A 24,276-nucleotide genomic window follows, 5' to 3' on the forward strand; every position below is an offset into this window, starting at 1 on the left:
TACACAATACTGGATATATAAATACGTAGGGTAATGATATGGTTATGGATGCTGTCTGTTTCATGTCACTCAGCGACAGTAATGACCCTATGATAGCTCGGAGAGGAGAGAGGAGACGAGGAAAGAGGAGAGGAAAGAGGAGAAGAGAGAGGAGAGGAGAGGAAAAAAGATAGGAGGAGAGGAGAGGAAAGAGGAAATGAGGCGAGGAGAGGAGAGGAGGAAAGAGGAGAGACCAGTAAAAAAACACATCAGAAACCTGAAAATACCATCCAACCTGGATCTGAGTGAGTAACGTTCAGTCTAAAGCTACTTCTAAAGTCAAAAAGAAAAATACATTAAAGTAATCTCTAAATATTTTACTTTATAAACACTGAATGCTTTAAGGCTACCAAGCTTGCTAGAACAACTTCAATTTGCGCCGCAGTGAGAGGAGTGAGCCCAACAACGGCAGCAGTTTCACAGCCTCCCCCACCCAAATTCAGAGGCCTCTTTGGCCCCCTGCTGCATGGCTTCCCCCTGTACAGAGGTCATCACAGTACAGTACCCTCTTGGATGTAAAAAATGAGAAGGCACGGAAAGAGTACAAAAATAAACTCCTCATGGACAATCCAGAGAAACTTTTTGCAGGCTACTACAAAAAAGGGAATGAAAACAACTTAATCTTCCATAAAGACCGTCCCCTGGCATGGCACAGAGCTACATTGCCTTCAGAAAGTATTCACATTCCTTGACCTTTTCCACAATTTGTTTTGTTACAGCCTGAATGTAAAATGGATTACATATACACTACAGTTCAAAAGTTTGGGGTCACTTAGAAATATCCTTGTTTTTGAAAGAATTTTTTTTTTGGCCCATTAAAATAACATCAAATTGATCAGAAATACAGCGCAGACATTGTTAATGTTGTAAATTACTATTGTAGCTGGAAACGGCTGCATTTTTATGGAATATCTACATCGGTGTACAGAGGCTCATTATCAGCAACCATCACTCCTGTGTTCCAATGGCACGTGTTTTATTTAAATGTTTTACTTTTATTTAAACAGGTAGGCCAGTTGAGAATAAGTTCTCATTTACAACCGCGACCTGGCCAAGATAAAGCAAAGCAGTGTGACACAAACAACAATACAGTTACACATGGAATAAACAAACGTACAGTCAATAACACAACAGAAAAAATCTATATACAGTGTGTGCGAAGTAATTACAATTTAGCAAATTAACACTGCAATGATGGATGTGCAGATGATAATGTGCAAGTAGAAATACTGGTGTGCAAAATAGCAAAAAAGTTTTAAAAAACAATATAGGGATGAGGTAGGTAGATTGGATGGCCTATTTACAAATGGACTGTGTACAGCTGCAGCGATCGGTAAGCTGCTCAGAAAGCTAATGCTTAAAGTTAGTGAGGGAGATATGAGTCTCCAAATTCAGTGATTTTTCTAATTCGTTCCAGTCATTGGCAGCAGAGAACTTGAAAGAAAGGTGGCAAAACGTGGTGTTGGCTTTGGGGATGACCAGTGAAATATACCTGCTGGAGTGTGTGCTACGGGTGGGTGCTGGTATGGTGACAGTGAGCTGAGAAATTGCAGGGCTTTACCTAGCAAATACTTATAGATGACCTGGAGCCAGTGTGTTTGGCGACGAATATGAAGCGAGGGCCAGCCAACGAGAGCATACAGGTCACAGTGGTGGGTGGTATATGGGGCATTGGTAACAAACGGATGGCACTGTGATAGACTGCATCCAATTTGCTGAGTAGAGTGTTAAAGGCTATTTTGTAAATGACATCGCCAAAGTCGAGGATCTGTAGTATAGTCAGGTTTACGAGAGTATGTTTGGCAGCGTTAGTGAAGGAGGCTTTGTTTTGAAATTGGAAGCACATTCTAGATTTAATTTTGGATTGGAGATGTTTAATATGAGTCTGGAAGGAGAGATTACAGTCTAGCCAGACACCTAGGTATTTTTAGTTGTCCACATATTCTAAGTCAGAACCGTCCAGAGTAGTGATGCTAGTTGGCGGGCGGGTGGGGGCAGCGATTGGTTGAAAAGCATGCATTTAGTTTTACTAGTGTTTAAGAGCAGTTGGAGGCCACGGAAGGAGGTTTGTTAACACAGTGTCCAAAGAAGGGCCAGATGTATACAGAATGGTGTCATCTGCATAGAGGTGGATCAGAAAAATCACCAGCAGCAAGAGCAACATCGGTGAAATATACAGAGAAAAGAGTCAGCCTGAGAATTGAACCCTGTAGTATAGAGACTGCCAGAGGTCCGTACAACAGGCCCTCCGATTTTACACACTGAAATCTATCTGAGAAGTAGTTTGTGAACCAGGCGAGGCAGTCATTTGAGAAACCAAGGCTGTTGAGGCTGCTGATAAGAATACGGTGATTGACAGAGTCGAAAGCCTTGGCCATGTTGATGAAGATGGCTGCAGAGTACTGTCTTTTATTGATGGCAGTTATCGTTTAGTACCTTGAGCGTTGCTGAGGTGCACCCGTTACCAGCTCGGATACCGGATCGCACAGCTGAGAAGGTACGGTGGGAACCGAAATGGTCAGTGATCTGTTTTGTCGTGACGTTATATTAGTTAATGTGACGACTGTTGCTCATCGAATGATTAAAGGTTTCTAATTGCGTGATTAAATTAATCAAGCAATTTTTAACTCATTAACCTGGGGCACCATGGGAAAATTTGTTTTATTGAGTTTCTATTTCCCAAATTAACTAAAAAAATATCATAATATCGATTTTACATCAGTCGCAAATTTATCAGTTTCCTCTACAATCTCATTCTGAACATCGCATATCCGGGAATCTGCACGGACCCGGGTCTCACCAATGAGTTCGTACCACACCAATCTTAGTTGAGTATTTATTTACTAGAAAGCTCAAATGATGATAAAATATACACATACACAAAACACCGTCTAGGCTATTGATTAGAAATTAGTATAACGGGCAAACACTATGGCGCGTGTCACCCAAAATGGGGATTTATAAGAGAGAGAAAAAGAGAAAGTACACGAGAGAAATATACATTTGGGTGCATTTGTCAGCTATGCTTATTTTAACCCTAGCCTTGCCCCGAACTGCCACTCTTATGGGTCAGAATATAATGATGTAATTACGTGTTGGAGGTCTCAGATAGGAAGCTCCGTGTGGGTCGTTTAGGCTTCTCAATGAGGCACTTCTCCGGCGCAACTCTCTGGTTGTCCTCACGATGTCAGTGTCCTTTTGGCTTAGTGGTCTTTTTCCTCGCCCTTGCTCTGGAAGGGGTCGTTTGAGAACAGACAGCTCTGTAGCTCAGAGCTCACAGCTTAGGAATGAAACAGTGTAGATACCACGATTCGATGGAGAGTGGAGGCTAGGTGGTCCGGCTTGAATTCACCCGCTTAGACACAGCTACTCATCCATAGCTTGGATAGAAATAAGATTTATTTGTTTTCAACCTTATGTTGCGTTTTGGGTTCGTTGACTTTTTAGACCTTGGCTGCAGCTTGGGTCACTTAGTCTGATCTGTTCATTCTTAACTCACAGGTCTTATACCCTCGGGTCAGAAGTGGGCGTAACTGCCTTTAGGGCAAGTCTCTGGGCGTACCAAGTTAAGAGGCAAGGTCTAGATTTTACTCAAATCCAATTTTAGCCAACTAACTACACATTTCATCTTTACCAAAACATTCTCTTTGATTTGGACATTTTCCACACAACATACAATGTATAAACATCAAACATATACTGGGAAAACTCTTAAAGTTACAATGTTTTCGTAATAATTTCATCTATTAACCTTTAATAACAAAACAAAAATGACATACATTTTCATATTCCATCTATCGTCATGACCACCATTGTGGCTGACGGAAACCATTGTTCCAAAGTCCCTTTATTGCATGTTTAATGTTCTGAGGCTGGTTCTCCATAGTGAGAGGACAAAGGAATGTTGTCTGTGGCCTAAGATTTACAATGGGCGTAAGGGGTCATTAAACCCTCACATCTTCAGACCCCTAGATCTCTCCTCCTCTGTTGGGGGTGAGAGATACTCTGTAGGGTTGTGGTCTCCTGTAACCTGACCTGATCAGGACAGTCATGACAGTTTGTTAACTTGGCTTTCTAAAACTTTAGAAAGTCAGGGCAGGATGAATACAGGTCTGTAACAGTTTGGGTCTAGAGTGTCACCCCCTTTGAAGAGGGGGATGACCGCGGCGTCTTTCCAATCTTTAAGGATCTCGGATGATATGAATGAGAGGTTGAACAGACTGGTAAGAACATCTGCTATCTGGATTTGGGTGAAGGAGAAGCTGGGGAGGCTTGGGCAAGTAGCAGCGGGGGGTGTGGAGCTGTTGGCCGGGGTTGGGGTAGCCAGGAGGAAAACATGGCCAGCCATAGAGAAATGCTTATTGAAATTCTCAATTATCGTGGATTTATCGGTGGTGACAGTGTCTCCTAGCCTCAGTGCAGTAGGCAGCTGGGAGAAGATACTCTTAATCTCCACGGACTTTACAGTGTCCCAAAACTTTTGGGGAGTTAGAGCTACAGGATGCACATTTCTGTTTGAAAAAGCTAGCCTTTGCTTTCCTAACTGACTGTGTCTATTGGATCCTGACTTCCCTGAAAATGTGCATATCATGGGGACTATTCGATGCTAGTGCAGTCCGCCACAGGATGTGTTTGTGCTGGTCGAGGGCAGTCTGGTCTGGAGTGAACCAAGGGCTGTATCTGTTCTTAGTTCTACATTTTTTGACAGGGGCATGCTTATTTAAGATGGTGAGGAACTTATTTTTAAAGAATGTCCAGGCATCCTCTACTGACGGGATGAGGTAAATATCCTTCCAGGATACCCGGGCCAGGTCGATTAGAAAGGCCTGCTCGCAGAAGTGTTTTTGGGAGCGTTTGACAGTGATTGACCAGTTGTTTGACCGCGGACCCATAGCGGATGAGGGCAATGAGGCAGTGATCGCTGAGATCCTGATTGAAAACAGCAGAGGTGTACTGGGAGGGCAAGTTGGTCAGGATAATATCTATGAGGTGCCCATGTTTACGGATTTAGGGTTGTACCTGGTGGGTTCCTTGATAATTTGTGTGAGATTGAGGGCATCTAGCTTAGATTGCAGGACTGCTGGAGTGTTAAGCATATTCCTGTTTAGGTCACCTAACAGAATGAACTCTGAAGATAGATGGAGGGCAATCACTTCACATATGGTGTCCAGGGCACAGCTGGGAGCTGAAGGGGGTCTATAACAGGTGGTAACAGTGAGAGACTTATTTATGGAGATATACGTTTTTTAAATTAGGAGCTCAAACTGTTTGGGATAGACCTGGAAAGTATGACAGAACTTTGCAGGCCATCTCTGCAGTAGATTGCAACTCCTCCCCCTTTGGCAGGTTTATCTTGACGGAAAATGTTGTAGTTGGGTATGGAAATCTCAGAATTTTTGGTGGCCAGGATTCAAACAAGGCAAGGACATCAGGGTTGGCAGAGTGTGCTAAAGTGGTGAGTAAAACGAACTTAGGGAGGAGGCTTCTGATGTTAACATGCATGAAACCAAGGCTTTTACGGTTACAGAAGTCAACAAATGAGAGCTCCTGGGGACACGCAGGGACTGGGTTAACCTCCACATCACCCGAGGAGCAGAGGAAGAGTACGATGAGGATAGATTCAGGCCATAATGTACAGACAGGGGTATGGTAGGGTGTGGGTACAGTGGATGTAAACCTAGGCTTTTGGCGACGATAAGAGAGGTTGCATCTCTGGACGCACTAGTTATGCTGGGTGAGGTCACCGCATGTGTGGAATGTGGGACAAAAGAGGTATCTGAGGCATGTTGAGTGGGACTAGGGGCTCAGTTGTGAATTAAAATAATGATAACTTTCCTATACAACAGTATACAAGGCATACTGACATTAGAGAGAGACATAACGCGAGGCATAAAGCAATCACAGGTGTTGATTGGGAGAGCTAGCTAAGACAACAACGGGTAAGACAACAACAGATAATCAGCTAAGACAACAACAGGTAAAATGGCGATGAATGGGCAGAGAGGGTCAGTTAACTACAAACAGGGCCTGAGTTTGAGGCTGGGGCCGACAGATAAACAAAATAAACAAAAATGGAGTAGCGTGATTAATGAACAGTCCAGCAGGCATCAGCTATGTAGCCAAGTGACCATAGGGTCCAGTGAACAGCAAAAGATGAAACAGGGAAGCCGCTAGGTAGTCGTTACTACTATAGCAAGTGGGAGACACGGCGTTCAAAAAATAAGAAAGTTAGCAGGCTGGGGCTAGAAGAAGCGTCTGCTCCGACGTCCGGCAATGGCCGGTTGAGGGCACAACGGATGGAATTACGTTGGCAGACCAGTCGTGATGGAACGGTGGCGCTCCGTGTCGACAAAGGGTCCAGGCCATTTGGCAAAAGAGGTATTGTAGCTGGAGTAATTTCAGTGAACAGCAATAGATGATTGCTAGCCGGGAGATGCGCCTGGCTCACGGCTAACTGGTGCTAGCTTTGGGACAAGGTTGTTAGCCACTCTAGCAACTCGGTAGCAGCTAGCTAGCAGCGATGATCCGATGCAAATGTCCAGAGTTTACGGCAAGAATCCGGTGGTGTAGTGGATTCTAGTCATTTTAGTGAAGATTCAGGATGGCATTAGGTGTGTAGCCGAGTGGTCATAGGGTCCACTGAGCAGGCTGGTAGATGGGCCTGGCTCAAGGCTAGCTTCGGGGCTGGGCCACTCGGTAGTAGCTAGCTAGCTGCGACAATCAGGCGTAATGGTCCAGGGCTTATGGCATGATTCCGGTGTTGTAGTGGAGAAAAACAGTCCAATATGGAGAGAGTTTATAACGCACTGTGCAGCTAGCTATAATCCAGGCTAAAAGCGGCTGGTGTCTGTGCTAAAGGTAAATGCCGCTAGCAGTGGCTAACAATGACTAAATAGCTAGCAGCTAATTAGCTGGTTAGCTTCTGATGAAGGTTCTGGCTATAAGGTCTAAAAAAAATAGCAGATCCGTATCACATTGGGTGAGGCGGGTTGCCGGAAGGTATATTTAATTAAAAAATGGAAAAATATATTGAAAAGATATTGAAATATATATAAAAACAGATGAAAAATGAAACATTTACACGATAGAATGACAACCAACGTCTGCACTGCTACGCCATCTTGGAATGACATTGTGTTAGCTACTCCAAGTTTATCAACTTCTTAGGGCTAGGCCCCTTTTTTCTCCACTTCCTGTCTGAATGACGTGCCCGAAGTAAACTGCCTGTAGCTCAGGCCTGAAGCCAGGATAACCATATAATTGGTACCATTGGAAAGAAACCACTTTGAAGTTTGTAGAAATGTTTTAATAATGTAGGAGAATATAACACAATTGATATGATAGGAGAAAATCCAAAGAAAAACTTTTTTTTTTGAGAGACCATCCTCTTAGTATTGCAAGAGAAAAGTCATATTGACAATTAGCTCCCTGGATGCAATTCCTATGGCTTCCACAGGGTGTCAGCAGTCTATGTTCAAGGTTTCAGGCTTGTAACTTCAAAAACGAATAAGAAATATCAGTTTCAGTAGAGCGACACAGTCTTGGAAATGTGTGTTTGTGTGCCATGAAGACATTACGCTCCTGCTAAAATTGGTTTTCTATTGAACCTACTTCTTTCTGAAATAAATATTATAGTTTGATTACATTTTAGGGTATCTGAGGAGTAAATAGAAACATATTTTGACTTGTTAAAACAAGGTTTAGGGGTAGATTTTCAGATTGCTTTCTCTGCATGTTGAACGAGTGGATTACTCAAATCGATGGCGCCAACTAAACAGACTTTTTGGGATATAAAGAAGTATTTTGTATAACAAAACAACACTACATGTTATAGCTGGGACCCTTAAGATGACAAATCAGAGGAAGATTTTCAAAAAGTAAGTGAATATTTAATCGTAATTTGAATGTATGAAACCCTTGCCGGTGGAAAAATATTTGATGTGGGTGCCGTCCTCAAACAATCGCATGGCATGTTTTCGCTGCAATAGCTACTGTAGATCGGACAGTGCAGTTAGATTAACAAGAATTTAAGCTTACAGCCAATATAAGACACTTATATGTACATAAATGTTTAAGATCCCTAAAATTTATGATTATTTATTTGAATTGTGCGCCATCCAGTTTCACCGGAAGTTGTTCCACTAGTGGGACACCAATCCTTATTAACGTCCTTTAAGATACTGTTTGTTGGTTTTTCCTTTATTTTAGTAGTTACCGGTAACTCTCAACAGTAAGTTGAGTTGAGATCCTTGCGTCCTGTGGCCGTGCATTACCATACTGAAACATGAGGTGATGGCGGCTGATGAATGGAATGACAAGGGGCCTCAGGATCTCGTCACGCTATCTCTGTGCATTCAAATTGCCATCAATACAATTCAACTGTGTTCGTTGTCCGTAACTTATGCCTGCCCATACCATAACCCCACCGCCACCATGGGGCACTCTGTTCACAATATCAAATTGCTCACCCACACATTGCCATACACCTGGTCTGCAGTTATGTGGCTGGTTAGATGCGGGACTCCTATCCTTCGCTTTCTTGTTTTTTGTCGTTGTTGTTTAGTTTATTATTTTTTCACTTGCTTTGACTTTGTAAACACGTTTTCCATGCCAATAAAGCCACTTTGAATTGGGAGAGACAGAGAGAGTGTGTGTGTCCTTGTGTGATTCCGTCCGTCCGGTTGAATCACATCTCTCACACCAGCTGAAGTGATAATACACTCCTCGTATGACGTTATGGGCTAGTCACAGTTCTGGTAATGGAAATATGTGGCCGCCATTGAAAACGAAGGTCTTGAAATATAGCATGACTTTTGGTTTCACTGGGAAATTACATGAGAAAATCATCGATAGAGTTGTATCCATGCAGAGGATGTTCTCACTCTCATTCTTCGACAGTTACTGGAAGTCCATCTGCCAACCCAGTGTATTTTAAGCAGCCATTTGCTTTCTGAGTGTGCTTTGAGAGGCAGTTTTGCTGCTGCTGATCATGTTTTTTCCACGTTGAGCTGTGCTGCTCTGTGGTGGGTCCCCAAGGGGCCACTGGTACTTGTTTTGTGCCGACGCTCCTCTACTTTCCTTCTCTCTCTCTCCTCTCTCTCTCATCTTTCTCTCTCTTCTATCTCTCCTTTCATTCACTCTCTCACTCTCTCACCCTCTTATTTTCCTGCAGTGAAATGTGGTGTTTAAGGAACCCCTCAGATTAACATGTAATAAATCAATACATGTAGAATATAAAGGAGGTATTGAGAGCAGCCGTTGATGCGAAAGGAGTATAGAAGAGGGAGGATGAGACACAAACACACACATAAGCACACACACAAGCACACATAAGCAAACACACACAAAGGAAAGAGTGTGGGATGATTCTCACAGCCCTCTGACCTCAATGCAGTAATAACATGCCTATCATAATTTCCTCACTGTAAGTGCTCTCGTAGTCACAGTAGGCCACATGGAGGGAGCACGGAGGGAGAACGGAGTACACAAACACACGGAATCGGAGCCAGGAGCATCTGCTACTAGTGGAGCCATATGACCTCCCTCCCCCTTCTTGCTCACACCATGTGAGGCTCCTTCCTCCCTTCCTCAGCCCTTTCCCTCCTCACCCCTCTCCCCTTCCCCTCCCCAGCCCTCCCCCACACTCCAGGTTTCCCGTGTCCTGCTCCCTATCCCCTCACATAGGACTGGCTTCCTAACACATACTGTAGGGACAGTAAGGCTAAGACCTTCCCTTCCTTAACCCTACTGTTGAGTTAGTTTGTCACGACTTCCACCGAAGTCGGTCCCTCTCCTTGTTCGGGCGGTGTTCGGGCGGTCTGCGTCGCCGGCCTTCTAGCCATCACCGATCCACCTTTCATTTTCCATTTGTTTTGTCTTGTCTTCCCACACACTTGGTTTCAATTCCATAATTACATGTTGTGTATTTAACCCTCTGTTTCCCCATGTCCTTGTCCGGAATTGTTTATTGTAAGTGCTTGTGCACGTTATGTCTGGTGTTCGATGGGGTTTTGTCCCATTGTATATATTGTTTTTGTTCACTGTGATTTTTATTATTATACTGCGCCGTTGTAACACAGTCTTTGCTCCCCTGCGCCTGACTTCTCTGCCGCCAGTACGCATTCCTTACAGAATTCCGGACCCAAACTTATGGAGTCAGCAGGAGCAGGTACCCCGGGAATAGGGGTGGAGGAGTGCGTCCGGGAGCACGCAGCAATGCTCCACCATCTTGGCACCGCCATTGACCGCGTTGTCCAGACAATGGACCGCTGGCAGAGACAGGGAGTTCTCCCAGCGCCTCCACCAGCACAACCGGGGTCTCCACTGAGCGCCCCTCCTTCTCCTGGTCCCAGTGGGATTCGTCTCTCCCTGCCCCAGGAATACGATGGGACGGCTGCGAACTCCCAGGGGATTATATTGCAGCTGAACTTATACCTGGCAACCGTCCACCCGGCTCCTTCGGGCCCTGAGAGGGTGTACGCCCTCGTCTCGTGCCTCAACAGGAAAGCCCTGGAGTGGGCCAACGCCGTGTGGAGAGAGGGAGATGCGGCGTTGGACCAGTTTGAGGAGTTCACCCGCGCCTCTTCCATCTGAGACAGGGGACGAGGAGCGCCCAGGAGTTCGCCCTGGAGTTTCGCACCCTGGCTGCCGGCGCGGGATAGAACGACAGGGCCCTGATCGACCATTACTGCTGCAGTCTGCGCGAGGACGTCCGTCGGGAGTTGGCCTGTAGAGACACCACCCTCACGTTTGACCAGCTGGTGGACCTGTCCATCCGGCTGGATAACCTGCTGGCTACCCGCGGACGTTCAGATCGGGGTCTGTTGGTTCCATCCCCCCCGCACCCATTCTCGGATACCCATGGAGCTGGGAGGGGCGGTGCGCAGGGAGACCGGAGGGGGTTCCAGCTCAATCACCATCAGCTCAATCTGTGGCCGCAGAGGTCACACTGCCGGTCGGTGCCAGGTTGGTTCCTCTGGGTATTGAGGCAACAGGCAGGGCGCTCTGGCGCCACCCCAGGTGAGCCGGTACCATTCTCACCCAGAGCGCTCCGTTGCACATATGTTTGTGTTTGTCACTTTCCCTGAGTTTTCCCTGCATTCCCAGCATAAGGCGCTCGTCGATTCAGACGCGGCTGGGAATTTTATAGATAAATCGTTCGCCCATAGTTTAGGGATCCCCGTTGTTCCCGTGGCTGTTCCCTTCCCCGTTCACACCTTAGATAGTCGACCATTAGGGTCAGGGTTGATTAGGGAGGCCACCGCTCCTCTGGGCATGGTGACGCAGGGGGGTCACAAGGAGATAATTAGTCTCTTTCTTATTGACTCTCCTGCGTTTCCCGTGGTGCTAGGCCTACCCTGGTTAGTTTGTCATGACCCCACTGCTTCTTGGCCACAGAAGGCTCTCACGGAGTGGTCGCAAGAGTGCTCGGGGAGGTGTTTAGGGGTTTCTGTTGGTACTACTATGGTGGAAAGTCCAGACCAGGTCTCCACCGTGTGCATTTACACATGCATGTGGGGGTCTGGGAGAGGTAGTGTGTCCATCTGATTAATGGGCATGAAGAAAATGTTATACACCAATTGTAGTCTCACCCATTCATTTCCAATGACAGGTCATTTTTGACCGGGAACACCACAGGTCTACAAAAGTGAAATAAAACACCCACATTTTAGGAAAATCATCAACATGTATTTTGTGTGTTCAGATTAAATTATCTACATTGTAAATGGGTCCAATTCGACCGGAACACAGCAGGAGGGTTGACACCATACAGGTCTCTCACCCACCTTCCCTAACGCTAGGGTCTCAGCTACTGCTCACTATCCCCTCCACTACCAGAGAGAGGTCACAGAGGACCCGGTTCCCAACACACAGGCAAACACAGGCACACAGTGTTAAGACCTTTTATCCTTCTCTTTGTTAACGAGAGCCCTGTGTCTCTCCAGGTTCACACCCATCACTAAGGCCCCGGGTCATGGTTTGAGGCCTCTGAGGCCACCGTATGCTGCTGCGCTTGAATTTGATCTGTGCTCCAGTATCCTAGGCTGAGTCCCAAACGGCACCCTATTCCATTTGAAATGCACTACTTTTAACAAAGGCTCTGGACAAAAGCAGTGCACTGTAGAAGGAATAAGGTGCCATAGGTAGTCAGCCCTAGTTATAATCACAGAGCACCAGCTGCAGCCCAGAGACATATTGATGCTAGCTACCCAGAGTCCGTTGGAGGATGGTGGGTGAGGTCTGTACATGAGTGTGTGTATGTGAAGGTCTGTGTGTGTGTGTGTGTGTGTGTGTGTGTGTGTGTGTGTGTGTGTGTGTGTGTGTGTGTGTGTGTGTGTGTGTGTGTGTGTGTGTGTGTGTGTGTGTGTGTGTGTGTGTGTGTGTGTGTGTGTGTGTGTGTGTGTGTGTGTGTGTGTGTGTGTGTGTGTGTGTGTGTGTGTGAAGGTGTGTGTGAAGGTGTGTGTGTGTGTGAAGGTGTGTGTGTGTGTGTGTGAAGGTGTGTGTGTGAAGGTGTGTGTGAAGGTGTGTGTGTGAGGTAAGAGGTGGGGCAGGTGTATGTGTGTATGTGCATTTCTGAAAGGTATAAAATGATGCATTATTTCCACATGAAAGGATATGTTGCCATGACTGTGGCTAGTGACCTCACAATACGATAATATCACTAAACTTATGTGTGATAGGATACAGTCGAAGTCGGAAGTTTACATACACCTTAGCCAAATACATTTAAACTCAGTTTTTCACAATTCCTGACATTTAATCCAAGTAAAAATTCAGTTTTAGGTCAGTTAGGATCACCACTTTATTTTAAGAATGTGAAATGTCAGAATAATAGTAGAGAGAATGATTTATTTCAGCTTTTATTTCTTTCATCACATTCCTAGTGGGTCAGAAGTTTACATACACTCAATTAGTATTTGGTAGCATTGCATTTAAATTGTTTAACTTGGGTCAAATGTTTCGGGTAGCCTTCCACAAGCTTCCCACAATAAGTTGGCTGAATTTTAGCCCATTCCTCCTGACAGAGCTGGTGTAACTGAGTCAGTTTTGTAGGCCTCCTTGCTCGCACACGCTTTATCAGTTCTGCACACAAATGTTCTATAGGATTGAGTTCAGGGCTTTCTGATGGCCACTCCAATACCTTGACTTTGTTGTCCTTAAGCCATTTTGCCACAACTTTGGAAGTATGCTTGGGGTCATTGTCCATTTGGAAGACCCATTTGCAACCAAGTTTTAACATCCTGACTGATGTCTTGAGATGTTGCTTCAATATATCCACATAATTTTACTTCCTCATGATGCCATCTATTTTGTAAAGTGCACCAGACCCTTCTGCAGCAAAGCTCCACCACAACATGATGCTGCCACCCCCATGCTTCACGGTTGAGATGGTGTTCTTCGGGCTTGCAAACCTCCCCCATTTACCTCCAAACATAACGACGGCCATTATGGCCAAACAGTTATATTTTTGTTTCATCAGACCAGAGGACATTTCTCCAATAAGTATGATCTTTGTCCCCATGTGCAGTTGCAAACCGTAGTCTGTTTTTTTATGGCGGTTTGGAGCAGGGGCTTCCTCCTTGCTAAGCGGCCTTTCAGGTTAAGTCGATATAGGACTTGTTTTACTGTGGATATAGATACTTTTCTACCTGTTTCCTCCAGCATCTTCACAAGGTCCTTTGCTGTTGTTCTGGGATTGATTTGCACTTTTCGCAGCAAAGTACGTTCTATCTCCTAGAAATGAACATGTCTCCTTCCTGAGCGGTTTGATGGCTGCGTTGTCCCATGGTGTTTATACTTGCATACTGTTGTTTGTACAGATGAACGTGGTACCTTCAGGTGTTTGGAAATTGCTCCCAAGGATGAACCAGACTTGTGGAGGTCTACAAATTTTTTTCTGTGGTCTTGGCTGATTTATTTAGATTTTCCCATGATGTCAAGCAAAAAGGCACTTAGTTGGAAGGTAGGCCTTGAAATACAGCAAATGATCAAACAATTAGCCAATCAGAAACTTCTAAAGCCATGACATCATTTTCTGGAATTTTCCAAGCTGTTTAAAGGCACAGTCAACTTAATGTAAGTAAACTTCTGACCCACTGGAATTGTGATACAGTGAATTATAAGTGAAATAATCTGTCTGTAAACAATTGTTGGAAAAATTACTTCTGTCATACACAAAGTAGATGTCCTAACCGACTTGCCAAAACTATAGTTTGTTTTCAAGAAATGTGTGGAGTGGTTGAAAACGACTTTTAATGACTCTAAGCTAAGTGTATGTAAACTTCCGACTTCAACTGTACGTCAACGAATTGGTGAGGGCACTAGAACAGTCTGCAGCACCCGTTCTCACCCTACGAGAATCTGAAGTGAAATGTCTAGTGTTTGCGGTCCCCAACCAAGGAGGGACTACATCAGCACCTACATCAGCATCTTCTGCACAGATTCTGTCAGACCTGGGCCCTGACAGTAAATCTCAGTAAGACAAAAGTAATGGTGTTCTAAAAAAGGTCCAGTTGCGAGCAACACAATTACAAATTCCATCAAAACACTGTCACCCTGGAACACAATAAAAACGATATACCTAGGCCTGAACATCAGCGCCACAGGTAACTTCCACAAAGCTGTGAACGATCTGAGAGTCAAGGCAAGAAGAGCCTTCTATGCAATCAAAAGGAACATAAATTCAACATACCAATTAGGATCTGGCTAAAAATACTTGAATCAGTTATTAGAACCCATTTCCCTTTATGGTTGTGAGGTCTGGGGTCTGCTCACCAACCAAGAATTCACAAAATGGAACAAACACCAAATTGAGACTCTGCATGCAGAATTCTGCAAAAATATCCTCTGTGCACAACGTAAAACACAAAATAAAGCATGCAGAGCAGAATTAGGCCGATAACCGCTAATTATCAAAATCTAGAAAACAGCCGTTAAATTCCACAACCACCTAAAAGGAAGCGATTCCCAAACCTTCCATAACAAAGCCATCACCAACAGAGAGATGAACCTGGAGAAGAGTCCCTTAAGCAAACACTAACAAACACAAACACAAACAGACCCCACAGAGCCCCAGGACAGCAACACAATTAGACCCAATCAAATCTTGAGAAAACAAAAAGACAATAAAATAAAATAAATAAAAGTCAGAGCAATATGAACAAAAAACAAAACACAAAAGAACAGCTACGTCTCCCCAGGCTCTGACTTGGCTCTCTGGGCTTAAGGCTCACATGAGACACTACAATACACAGACCAGAACCCAACCAGAGGGAAGAAGGAAGTAGCATCTTGTTAATACTAGAACTGCACGCATTTGATGCCTGCCAAATGCCAAAAACGGTTCCCTGCGCTACTAGTGTGAAGCCACACCGATGCTTCTATGAATCAACTTCCCCATTATCATTAAACTATCCATTACTGTTATAAGGTCATGATTATGCTAGTTCGTTGTAGAACCTTCCTCATCGTTATGATATCATCATCATCATCACCAGCATCCACATCATCCTCATCATCACCAGAATCATCATGTAGCATATTTGTGGGTGTGTATTAGGATATACATAAACTAGTGAATTAGAGTAGAGTCTGAGTAGAGTAGAATAGATTAGAGTATCAGTAGGACAACGGTAGAGGCTGAGTAGAGTAGAATAGAGTAGAGTATCAGTAGGACAACAGTAGAGGCTGAGTAGAGTAGTAGAGACTTACAATGTGTAGCTTCAGGTAGTCTCCAAGGCCAGATGAGCTGTCCACCCTCACCAGAACAGCATCCTCCAGCTGTGTGCTGAAACCTATAGCCAGCCTGTCTGCCCGCGTGCTGGGCCTGTCATTGGGAGGCCATGTATACGTGATTAGTCCACCGTCACGGCCAAATATATAAGTAGTTCCAGCTGGAGAGAGAGGAGAGAAAGAGGAGGGTTAGGTTGTTAATAATTTGAAATGGACCACTATCTCTGTAAAGTTTAAAGTCAGGATAATATTGTCACTTATCAGAAAGAAAGTAGTTGGATGTGAAAATTCATCGGATGTACTCCGGAATATTTTCTGTAAAGGAATACTTGTGAGTCATCATATTTACGAAACACAAACACCCAACTATAGTAATGCCAAGGATTTCAAACTGCAACTTGACCTTCATGAAAACACACACTGACTTTAACACAGATAAAACGGGAGTCATTTTCTTCCAGTGAAGCAGTTTCCTGTCTGTGTAAGTATGCCTCATTATTACACACCACTACCCTTGGATCTGCTGGATGCCTCATTATTACACACCACTACCCTTGGATCTGCTGGATGCCTCATTATTACACACCACTACCCTTGGATCTGCTGGATGCCTCATTATTACACACCACTACCCTTGGATCTGCTGGATGCCTCATTATTACACACCACTACCCTTGGATCTGCTGGATGCCTCGTTATTACACACCACTGCCCTTGGATCTGCTGGATGCCTCATTATTACACACCACTGCCCTTGGATCTGCTGGATGCCTCATTATTACACACCACTGCCCTTGGATCTGCTGGATGCCTCATTATTACACACCACTACCCTTGGATCTGCTGGATGCCTCGTTATTACACACCACTGCCCTTGGATCTGCTGGATGCCTCGTTATTACACACCACTACCCTTGGATCTGCTGGATGCCTCGTTATTACACACCACTACCCTTGGATCTGCTGGATGCCTCATTATTACACACCACTGCCCTTGGATCTGCTGGATGCCTCATTATTACACACCACTGCCCTTGGATCTGCTGGATGCCTCATTATTACACACCACTACCCTTGGATCTGCTGGATGCCTCATTATTACACACCACTACCCTTGGATCTGCTGGATGCCTCATTATTACACACCACTACCCTTGGATCTGCTGGATGCCTCATTATTACACACCACTACCCTTGGATCTGCTGGATGCCTCATTATTACACACCACTACCCTTGGATCTGCTGGATGCCTCATTATTACACACCACTACCCTTGGATCTGCTGGATGCCTCATTATTACACACCACTACCCTTGGATCTGCTGGATGCCTCGTTATTACACACCACTGCCCTTGGATCTGCTGGATGCCTCATTATTACACACCACTACCCTTGGATCTGCTGGATGCCTCATTATTACACACCACTACCCTTGGATCTGCTGGATGCCTCGTTATTACACACCACTGCCCTTGGATCTGCTGGATGCCTCATTATTACACACCACTACCCTTGGATCTGCTGGATGCCTCATTATTACACACCACTACCCTTGGATCTGCTGGATGCCTCATTATTACACACCACTACCCTTGGATCTGCTGGATGCCTCATTATTACACACCACTACCCTTGGATCTGCTGGATGCCTCATTATTACACACCACTACCCTTGGATCTGCTGGATGCCTCATTATTACACACCACTACCCTTGGATCTGCTGGATGCCTCATTATTACACACCACTACCCTTGGATCTGCTGGATGCCTCATTATTACACACCACTACCCTTGGATCTGCTGGATGCCTCATTATTACACACCACTGCCCTTGGATCTGCTGGATGCCTCATTATTACACACCACTACCCTTGGATCTGCTGGATGCCTCATTATTACACACCACTGCCCTTGGATCTGCTGGATGCCTCATTATTACACACCACTACCCTTGGATCTGCTGGATGCCTCATTATTACACACCACTACCCTTGGATCTGCTGGATGCCTCATTATTACACACCACTACCCTTGGATCTGCTGGATGCCTCATTATTACACACCACTACCCTTGGATCTGCTGGATGCCTCGTTATTACACACCACTGCCCTTGGATCTGCTGGATGCCTCATTATTACACACCACTACCCTTGGATCTGCTGGATGCCTCATTATTACACACCACTACCCTTGGATCTGCTGGATGCCTCGTTATTACACAGCACTGCCCTTGGATCTGCTGGATGCCTCATTATTACACACCACTACCCTTGGATCTGCTGGATGTCTCATTATTACACACCACTACCCTTGGATCTGCTGGATGCCTCATTATTACACACCACTACCCTTGGATCTGCTGGATGCCTCATTATTACACACCACTACCCTTGGATCTGCTGGATGCCTCATTATTACACACCACTACCCTTGGATCTGCTGGATGCCTCATTATTACACACCACTACCCTTGGATCTGCTGGATGCCTCATTATTACACACCACTACCCTTGGATCTGCTGGATGCCTCATTATTACACACCACTACCCTTGGATCTGCTGGATGCCTCATTATTACACACCACTACCCTTGGATCTGCTGGATGCCTCATTATTACACACCACTGCCCTTGGATCTGCTGGATGCCTCATTATTACACACCACTACCCTTGGATCTGCTGGATGCCTCATTATTACACACCACTGCCCTTGGATCTGCTGGATGCCTCATTATTACACACCACTACCCTTGGATCTGCTGGATGCCTCATTATTACACACCACTACCCTTGGATCTGCTGGATGCCTCATTATTACACACCACTACCCTTGGATCTGCTGGATGCCTCATTATTACACACCACTACCCTTGGATCTGCTGGATGCCTCGTTATTACACACCACTGCCCTTGGATCTGCTGGATGCCTCATTATTACACACCACTACCCTTGGATCTGCTGGATGCCTCATTATTACACACCACTACCCTTGGATCTGCTGGATGCCTCGTTATTACACAGCACTGCCCTTGGATCTGCTGGATGCCTCATTATTACACACCACTACCCTTGGATCTGCTGGATGCCTCATTATTACACACCACTACCCTTGGATCTGCTGGATGCCTCATTATTACACACCACTACCCTTGGATCTGCTGGATGCCTCATTATTACACACCACTACCCTTGGATCTGCTGGATGCCTCATTATTACACACCACTACCCTTGGATCTGCTGGATGCCTCATTATTACACACCACTACCCTTGGATCTGCTGGATGCCTCATTATTACACACCACTACCCTTGGATCTGCTGGATGCCTCATTATTACACACCACTACCCTTGGATCTGCTGGATGCCTCATTATTACACACCACTACCCTTGGATCTGCTGGATGCCTCATTATTACACACCACTACCCTTGGATCTGCTGGATGCCTCATTATTACACACCACTACCCTTGGATCTGCTGGATGCCTCATTATTACACACCACTACCCTTGGATCTGCTGGATGCCTCGTTATTACACACCACTGCCCTTGGATCTGCTGGATGCCTCATTATTACACACCACTACCCTTGGATCTGCTGGATGCCTCATTATTACACACCACTACCCTTGGATCTGCTGGATGCCTCGTTATTACACACCACTGCCCTTGGATCTGCTGGATGCCTCATTATTACACACCACTACCCTTGGATCTGCTGGATGCCTCATTATTACACACCACTACCCTTGGATCTGCTGGATGCCTCATTATTACACACCACTACCCTTGGATCTGCTGGATGCCTCATTATTACACACCACTACCCTTGGATCTGCTGGATGCCTCATTATTACACACCACTACCCTTGGATCTGCTGGATGCCTCATTATTACACACCACTACCCTTGGATCTGCTGGATGCCTCATTATTACACACCACTACCCTTGGATCTGCTGGATGCCTCATTATTACACACCACTACCCTTGGATCTGCTGGATGCCTCATTATTACACACCACTACCCTTGGATCTGCTGGATGCCTCATTATTACACACCACTACCCTTGGATCTGCTGGATGCCTCATTATTACACACCACTGCCCTTGGATCTGCTGGATGCCTCATTATTACACACCACTACCCTTGGATCTGCTGGATGCCTCATTATTACACACCACTGCCCTTGGATCTGCTGGATGCCTCATTATTACACACCACTACCCTTGGATCTGCTGGATGCCTCATTATTACACACCACTACCCTTGGATCTGCTGGATGCCTCATTATTACACACCACTACCCTTGGATCTGCTGGATGCCTCATTATTACACACCACTACCCTTGGATCTGCTGGATGCCTCGTTATTACACACCACTGCCCTTGGATCTGCTGGATGCCTCATTATTACACACCACTACCCTTGGATCTGCTGGATGCCTCATTATTACACACCACTACCCTTGGATCTGCTGGATGCCTCGTTATTACACAGCACTGCCCTTGGATCTGCTGGATGCCTCATTATTACACACCACTACCCTTGGATCTGCTGGATGCCTCATTATTACACACCACTACCCTTGGATCTGCTGGATGCCTCATTATTACACACCACTACCCTTGGATCTGCTGGATGCCTCATTATTACACACCACTACCCTTGGATCTGCTGGATGCCTCATTATTACACACCACTACCCTTGGATCTGCTGGATGCCTCATTATTACACACCACTACCCTTGGATCTGCTGGATGCCTCATTATTACACACCACTACCCTTGGATCTGCTGGATGCCTCATTATTACACACCACTACCCTTGGATCTGCTGGATGCCTCATTATTACACACCACTACCCTTGGATCTGCTGGATGCCTCATTATTACACACCACTACCCTTGGATCTGCTGGATGCCTCATTATTACACACCACTACCCTTGGATCTGCTGGATGCCTCATTATTACACACCACTACCCTTGGATCTGCTGGATGCCTCATTATTACACACCACTACCCTTGGATCTGCTGGATGCCTCATTATTACACACCACTACCCTTGGATCTGCTGGATGCCTCATTATTACACACCACTACCCTTGGATCTGCTGGATGCCTCATTATTACACACCACTACCCTTGGATCTGCTGGATGCCTCATTATTACACACCACTACCCTTGGATCTGCTGGATGCCTCATTATTACACACCACTACCCTTGGATCTGCTGGATGCCTCATTATTACACACCACTACCCTTGGATCTGCTGGATGCCTCATTATTACACACCACTACCCTTGGATCTGCTGGATGCCTCATTATTACACACCACTACCCTTGGATCTGCTGGATGCCTCATTATTACACACCACTACCCTTGGATCTGCTGGATGCCTCATTATTACACACCACTACCCTTGGATCTGCTGGATGCCTCATTATTACACACCACTACCCTTGGATCTGCTGGATGCCTCATTATTACACACCACTACCCTTGGATCTGCTGGATGCCTCATTATTACACACCACTACCCTTGGATCTGCTGGATGCCTCATTATTACACACCACTACCCTTGGATCTGCTGGATGCCTCGTTATTACACACCACTACCCTTGGATCTGCTGGATGCCTCATTATTACACACCACTACCCTTGGATCTGCTGGATGCCTCATTATTACACACCACTACCCTTGGATCTGCTGGATGCCTCGTTATTACACACCACTGCCCTTGGATCTGCTGGATGCCTCATTATTACACACCACTACCCTTGGATCTGCTGGATGCCTCATTATTACACACCACTACCCTTGGATCTGCTGGATGCCTCATTATTACACACCACTACCCTTGGATCTGCTGGATGCCTCATTATTACACACCACTACCCTTGGATCTGCTGGATGCCTCATTATTACACACCACTACCCTTGGATCTGCTGGATGCCTCATTATTACACACCACTACCCTTGGATCTGCTGGATGCCTCGTTATTACACACCACTGCCCTTGGAGCTTCTGGATGCCTCATTATTACACACCACTACCCTTGGATCTGCTGGATGCCTCGTTATTACACACCACTGCCTTTGGATCTTCTGGATGCCTCGTTATTACACACCACTGCCCTTGGAGCTTCTGGATGCCTCGTTATTACACACCACTGCCCTTGGAGCTTCTGGATGTCTCGTTATTACACACCACTGCCCTTGGATCTTCTGGATGCCTCGTTATTACACACCACTGCCATTGGATCTTCTGGATGCCTCGTTATTACACACCACTGCCCTTGGATCTTCTGGATGCCTCGTTATTACACACCACTGCCCTTGGATCTTCTGGATGCCTCGTTATTACACACCACTGCCCTTGGATCTTCTGGATGCCTCGTTATTACACACCACTGCCCTTGGAGCTTCTGGATGCCTCGTTATTACACACCACTGCCCTTGGAGCTTCTGGATGCCTCGTTATTACACACCACTGCCCTTGGAGCTTCTGGAGGAAACATAAACAAGCAGGGCACAGAGCAAGGAAACACCCAGCTACTGTATGTCTCCGCCACCACTGCCACTGCTCAGGTACCCACCATGCCAAGCAGCACGGGCAGGCCACCTCCCTTGTCTCCTACGCTTGGTTAGCGGTCTCAAAGACAGACGGTGCCTGGAGCTTTATCCTGATTAGAGTAAAGCACATTACACCTCGATCTTCAGTATTCGTGTGTGTATGCCTGTCTGAGAAAAAATAAATAAAAATGTGCTTCTATTTGGATGGAATACACGAGAACAGCGGTGTCAAACTCATTCAACTGAGGGACGAGTGTCTGAGGGTTTTTGGGTTTTCCTTTTTATTAAGACCTAGACAACCAGGTGAGGGGAGTTCCTTACTAATTAGTGACCTTAATTCATCAATAAAGTACAAGGGTGGAGCGAAAACCCAGACACTCAGCCCTCCGTGGAATGTGTTTGACACCTGTGCTCTATAATAAGTGTGCCATCCGGTTCCTCGTTTGAAACGCTGTGGTAGAAAGCTAACTCACTGGGAAGAGAGAGGCTAGCAGTAGACACTAGTGACCTATTCAAATTGACGGGTAGGAGGAAAAAGCCTTTTCTACTAATGAACAAAGCAGTTTATTCCCAAATAGCAGGATTGAGGAGAGATTGAAGGCCTACTAATAATCAGATTTTCCAATGATGGTTGTTGCCTTGGGGTTATTTTACTCGGTGAGCTGTTTGTCAAATCAGTGTCTATTTCTTTCAGTTAAAGTTGTTATAATATATTCCAGCACACATATGAACATACACCTTCATATCTATTATTGTCATATTATCTTTAGAATATACAGTGAGGGAAAAAAGTATTTGATCCCCTGCTGATTTTGTACGTTTGCCCACTGACAAAGAAATTATCAGTCTATAATTTTAATGGTAGGTTTATTTGAACAGTGAGAGACAGAATAACAACAAAAATATCCAGAAAAATGCATGTCAAAAATGTTATAAATTGATTTGCATTTTAATGAGGGAAATAAGTATTTGACCCCTTCTCAATCAAAAAGATTTCTGGCTCCCAGGTGTCTTTCATACAGGTAACGAACGGAGATTAGGAGCACACTCTTAAAGGGAGTGCTCCTAATCTCAGTTTCTTACCTGTATAAAAGATACCTGTCCACAGAAGCAATCAATCAATCAGATTCCAAACTCTCCACCATGGCCAAGACCAAAGAGCTCTCCAAGGATGTCAGGGACAAGATTGTAGACCTACACAAGGCTGGAATGGGCTACAAGACCATCGCCAAGCAGCTTGGTGAGAAGGTGACAACAGTTTCTGTGATTATTCGCAAATGGAAGAAACACAAAAGAACTGTCAATCTCCCTCAGCCTGGGGCTCCATGCAAGATCTCACCTCGTGGAGTTGCAATGATCATGAGAACGGTGAGGAATCAGCCCAGAACTACACAGGAGGATCTTGTCAATGATCTCAAGGCAGCTGGGACCATAGTCATCAAGAAAACAATTGGTAACACACTATGCCGTGAAGGACTGAAATCCTGCAGCGCCCGCAAGGTCCCCCTGCTCAAGAAAGCACATATACATGCCCGTCTGAAGTTTGCCAATGAACATCTGAATGATTCAGAGGACAACTGGGTGAACGTGTTGTGGTCAGATGAGACCAAAATGGAGTTCTTTGGCATCAACCCAACTTGCCGTGTTTGGAGGAGGAGGAATGCTGCCTATGACCCCAAGAAACCATCCCCACCGTCAAACATGGAGGTGGAAACATTATGCTTTGGGGGTGTTTTTCTGCTAAAGGGACAGGACAACTTCACTGCATCAAAGGGACGATGGACGGGGCCATGTACCGTCAAATCTTGGGTGAAAACCTCCTTCCCTCAGCCAGGGTATTGAAAATGGGTCGTGGATGGGTATTCCAGCATGACAATGACCCAAAACACACGGCCAAGGCAACAAAGGAGTGGC

General features: G+C 45.5%; 1 protein-coding gene across 22 annotated transcripts in view; it reads right to left on the reverse strand.

Moving 5' to 3' along the window:
- The window catches only part of LOC139571467 (neurexin-1a-like), an 865,000-nt gene that overhangs the window by 326,989 nt on the left and 513,735 nt on the right, over positions 1 to 24,276 (reverse strand). For all 22 annotated transcript variants that reach the window (XM_071394377.1, XM_071394372.1, XM_071394379.1 and 19 more), the window contains one exon: positions 15,751 to 15,932. In XM_071394377.1, coding sequence (XP_071250478.1) covers positions 15,751 to 15,932 — 182 coding nt within the window. The remainder of the gene's footprint in view (positions 1 to 15,750; positions 15,933 to 24,276) is intronic.

The sequence above is a fragment of the Salvelinus alpinus genome, chromosome 3 (genome assembly GCF_045679555.1).
Source record: "Salvelinus alpinus chromosome 3, SLU_Salpinus.1, whole genome shotgun sequence".
Classification (NCBI taxonomy): Eukaryota; Metazoa; Chordata; class Actinopteri; order Salmoniformes; family Salmonidae; genus Salvelinus; species Salvelinus alpinus.